This window comes from Pomacea canaliculata, linkage group LG3, assembly GCF_003073045.1.
Source record: "Pomacea canaliculata isolate SZHN2017 linkage group LG3, ASM307304v1, whole genome shotgun sequence".
In the NCBI taxonomy this organism is placed as follows: Eukaryota; Metazoa; Mollusca; class Gastropoda; order Architaenioglossa; family Ampullariidae; genus Pomacea; species Pomacea canaliculata.
The window spans coordinates 19397406-19402487 of NC_037592.1; the positions used below are offsets into that span (position 1 = coordinate 19397406).

Below are 5082 nucleotides of genomic sequence, written 5' to 3' on the forward strand. Positions count from 1 at the left end.
ACACACACACACCTCTGTCTCTTAGTTCCTCTTCTTAAAAGTATTTTTCTGAGTGAGCCTTTGGGTTAGGTAACTCTTTGTCGTCTTTTTCTTCGGTTAAGACACTGCATTGCGTGTCATAATAAGCTTGAGGTAATCTCCAGATGCTTTCTCACCTTACCTGCGCTTTCTATAAGTCTGACACAAATAGTGAGTTGGGATGGGGAGGAATATGCTAGCTACTCTTAGAATTATCAGAATTACTAAAAAAAAAAAACCAGCTCCCTTGTGCAGTTTCTGTCCGTAGCAAACTTATTTTCTTATTCCCGCTGCCATTACGATAAGTGAGTACACACTTTCTGCTTCAGACAGATCCTTACTGATGTACCTCCGCCGGAAGTTTCAGTTCACTTTCGAACTTTGTTAATTCGTCTATTACGTGTGAAAAGAAGTTAGACTCGCAAGTACTGATCGAATAATACCCAAAAGACATACTGAGCACAAAGCACAATTTACCAAACAGCCCTTCGTTTTGACAAAGAACACGCAACTCTGTTACTACCGTTCATCTACACCAGTCAGCCGTAATCACATTTTTCTTCTGAACTGACCTCCGGTACATAACAATTTCATCAGTCACATATAACTGATCTTTCTTCACAGCGGTTGAGCAGTAACTATAGCAATCTGTCCAATCGTCACGAACAAACATTTGGGCACAGCAAACACTCACTAACCAAGCAAGCGCTGTATGTGTTCTGCTGTAGGTGAGTGCCACACCCACCCTGGTCACATCCCTGTACAGTTTGTACTTCCCCTTCTACCTTACAAATCCACCCTGGTGAGGTGTGAGTGACACACCTACGCGCGTCTCACCTGCGGTCACTGTGCTGGTGAGAACTATAATGGCGAAGGGTCACAGTCAGGCAGCCGATAACGACCAGTCAATGCTGTACATTGCACTGCCATTGCATCGTTTCTGGTTCACATGCACTATTTGAAACTACGGATTTAGCGACCGGAAGTAAGGCGTGTTGTATTCTAGATTTCTGTTGACCGTTAGGGTGATATACGGACTCGAAATTTTGATTGTAACTAAGCAGCCAGCTTCAAACATTGCGTGCGTTAACCGATCGTTAAATTATTTTCTGCCCCTTATCGTCTTAACCCGTCACAATGCCCAAACCATTTATTTTCCTTTTCTACATTAACCCAACAGCAAGCTTTGTTTTCTACCCTTTATCACACTAATCAGTCACTAGATTATCTGAAATATGTGTTCTGAAAATCTAATAATAACATGAAGCCACTTAATCCAACGCCCACTATACTTTCTTGCCCCCTAGATTCTAACAGAGTCCACTAATAAAGGCAATGAAGAAATAAGATTTGTAGACAAATGGGTTCGTATTTTAAAAAAAAAAGATTCTTTTGGCCATGAGATAAATTCCCCTGCAGAAATTCAGTAAACGTCCGATAACGAATACCAGTTATTTCTTGAGCTTCGTGAGGACCTAGTGCTGATGGGGACTACACTCTCTTGCTGTGAGCTGCTATCATACTTGAAGTGTACTTTGATTTACTGATTGCATACTGCAGATCACGAGAAAGCTTGACACGAGGGTGTCATATGCCGGAAAGCAGGTCTGATAACATCTTTATTAAGGTCCTCAGTACAAAGCAGCTGTGTGACAGTGCTCCTGGTCGCTGTCAGCTGCAACTCCAACAATATATCTCTCACTCTACCTGAAATAACCATCAGGGCCAAGTTTCTCCTGAACTGTATGATACGGGAAGATGCAAGCAACAGTGAGTACTGAAAATAATACACACACGCGCGCACGCACACACTCGGATTGGATGAATCTCTGTAGCATCATCACTGGAACTCATTAACAAGTCGAAACTATAAACTGAAGAACAGCATTGATTGATACATCAGATGATGATGATTTAGCAACAAATATTCCGGCACAGAATAAGATGAATTAAGATCACACTTTCTCACGCAAGAAAAACATTAGAGACAAACTGTTATTATTTTTACACTCCCTAGTTAGCTGTAATAAAAAAACAACTGTAGTTGATAGTAAAACGGAGTAAGAGACTGTCATCAGACGCCAGAGAGAAAACAGTGTAAACAACAGTTGAAGGGAGGTAGTCCTCTTAAAAGAATTGCCCTACAAAGCGATAGTAAGTGCTATTGTGGGTGTTTGTCTCCCTTAGACCACACCATACATTCGCCATTCAACGACGGCTCGTCTTTTTACACGTGGCTGGCAGTGATCCTAGTGTTGATGTCACCAGGACAGAGCTTGTCAGATATCTCGATGTACTTTTGTATGAAGTACACACAGCGTTACATTCCAAAGAAGTGTGTACATGTTCTGGGTAGTGTATCCAGTTGTTCATCTGTCCACTGATGCAGCTGTCACATGTGCTGGGACTTCTACTGTGCGTCACGCTGTCGAGCCAGGCGTCACAGCTGCGCCCGTGGGCCGAGTGGAAGGCTGAGTACAGCAAGGTGTACGACAGTCAGGAGGCAGACGTCAACGCCTTTGCCGCTTGGCTGCGTAACACGGAGTACGTCACAGCTCACAACAACCAACCTCACCACACTTTCAAACTGAAAGTCAACAAATTTGGTGACAAGGTCAGTCAACCAGGGATGAATACAGAGGAAGAGGAACAGGTCTCGTTTTACCGGCGGATTTACTGGTTCATTGTAAAGGTCACGAGGCGATACAGATAAAGAGTATAAGACAGAAAGCAAAGGTATATGCCACGGGATGGACGACAAACATTTTACAACAGGATACGTTATAAATGTATTCATGCTAATTTAGAAAATTATAAATCTGTGATGGATCGAATGTAAGGAGAACGAATCCATACAAAGTATATGATGCCTCAAAACAAACCTCATACAAAATATATATTGCTTATGTATATTATGATGTAAGTGGGTGGTGGTGGTTTTGTGGAGTGTATGTGTGTGCTTTTTTCAGATATTTAATATCACACCAGGCGTTCACACGCTGTCTAATGTGCTTCGCTTCATGCCCCGATTGCCCCATCCAATCGTCACCCCCAAACCCCCTGCAAGTTGGGACTGGCGAACCAAGGGAGTCATCTCACCTGTTCAAAATCAAGGACAGATGGGTTCAGCAGAAGCAATAGTGATTGCAGGTAGAGTAACTTATACTGTGAAATTAGTGCCTTTAGAAAACTCAAAAGGAAGCTATGCCGTGGAGTTAGCACAAGTAGTGATGGAAGGTAGAAACAAAGACTGTTTGAGTCCCTCTTTGGTCCTCGCGATCATCCGTGTAAAAAGGGACTAAAAACATAAACGTGGAAAGAAAATCGAACATTTTTTAAAATCAGTAAAACGTCTAAGTTTTTACTTAGAGTTGATCTCTGGCTAACAATCTCAAATTCTGGACAATTTTATTCAATAGTTCTATCTGACAGCGTCTGTCTGAACAGTATCACCCTTGTCAGGGTGTAGAGAATCTCTTACATCTTATTGCTCTTTCTCCTCTCTCAAACTTTCTACTAACATATTTCTAGAATGTACTTTTATCAGGTTTTGTATGGCATATCCACGAGAAGTAAAAGGTGTTTTTTTTCACTCTGATGTTGAGAATAACAGCAAAAAAGGCTTGTGTTAGTGCTTGTGAGAATAACAGTGTCGTAGGTGAAAGTCCGTCTAATCTGACATGGTGTTTGTCTCGGTCCTAGCGGACTTGGACAGTGCCTTGGCCATCACTTCCGGTAGCCTCAAGAACCTGAGTGCTCAGGAGGTAGTAGACTGCTGCAGCGTAACACCCGGTTTACTCGACTCCAACGTCTACAAGTGTATCTTCAAACTCGGGGGTTTGTGTACAGCAGCAGACTACCCTCAGCGTTCCTCTGGCTCCTGCCATAGTCCAAAATGCAAGGCAATGCCCGATGTAAGATTAACCAACTCTTGTTAACTTTTTCTCTGTCGGCCCGATGTAAGATTAATTAACTCAGGCCTTTTCTCTAATCTGCCTGTCTATCGTTTTCTGAAATAAGAAAACAAGAAATGTTTCAGGGCCTTGACGAACTTCAACACTTAAGCACTTGATACGATTTATGAGCATACGCTTTGTGAATATTTCAGGACTACATTGTTGTATCTTACAGATATCACAGACAAAACAATCTTTGACAGATGAGATGCATGTGTTAATTATGACAATTATTAATTGTTCAATCAAACTATTAAAAACACAACAAATTTTATATATTCCCTGCCTTTTTACGAAAATTTATTTGTAGTCTTCCAAGGCTAATTTTTCAAGGCCTTCGGTTGTACGGCCAGCATGGGCCTAATAGTCTTTATTCACCTCTCTTCTGTTAACTGCATCAAGACTTTTACTACAACGGCGTTCGTGCCCAAAAAAACGAGACAGCGATGGTACTGGCCGTATTGAAAACACCTCTTGTCGTGTATGTGGACGCCTCGCTCGCCAGCTTCCAGATGTACCACAGTGGAGTGTACTCTGACCCCTCGTGTGGCGCCACCATCGACCACACTATGCAGCTTGTAGGCTACGGGACTTCACAAGGACAGCCTTACTGGATACTGAAAAACAGCTGGGGTAGGCAGTTAGATGTCGCCTAAGCTAGCCTTTGTAGTTGTACGACTGTTTTTGGTTTTCCCACCTTTTGATTGTTCAGGAATAAAAAGCTAGGATTGAGATAGTAACAAAACGCCGAACTGAAAGTGTGCATTCTCCACTTTCTGCTTTGGCTAATTTTCTTCACAGACATGAACGTTTTATTGTAAAGTATTGTTTACAGAACACTTATGAATTTATCTTCCATTATCCTTGTCCCCGAGCGAAAAAAATTCAATACATTTTTTTGCCACAATCCCATATGAACACACTCTCAGTAATAAAAGTGTTTGGAGCTAGACATTTTATACAGATGTAATGAAACTTGTCTTTTTCAGGTGTTGACTGGGGCATGTCTGGGTACATGCTAATGGTGAGAGGTCGTAACATGTGTGGTGTGGCTACCATGGCAAAATACCCCAGTGGTGCGTCACCACCCGAGATACATCCACATTAA

General features: G+C 42.1%; 1 protein-coding gene across 1 annotated transcript; it reads left to right on the plus strand.

Moving 5' to 3' along the window:
• The first annotated feature begins 1595 nt into the window (after window positions 1-1595).
• LOC112559548 (ervatamin-C-like) lies at window positions 1596-5082 on the plus strand. The gene is made up of 6 exons (XM_025230880.1): window positions 1596-1788; window positions 2408-2632; window positions 2988-3168; window positions 3721-3915; window positions 4377-4607; window positions 4964-5082. The coding sequence occupies exons 1-6, from the start codon at window positions 1777-1779 to the stop codon at window positions 5080-5082; spliced, it is 963 nt and encodes a 320-aa protein (XP_025086665.1). The 5' UTR covers window positions 1596-1776.

Excerpts from the sequence above, each read along its gene's own strand:
- LOC112559548 (XM_025230880.1), top strand. Across the intron at positions 2,633-2,987 it reads TCAACAAATTTGGTGACAAG|ATATTTAATATCACACCAGG; the intron begins GTCAGTCAACCA and ends TGCTTTTTTCAG. Across the intron at positions 4,608-4,963 it reads GATACTGAAAAACAGCTGGG|GTGTTGACTGGGGCATGTCT; the intron begins GTAGGCAGTTAG and ends TGTCTTTTTCAG.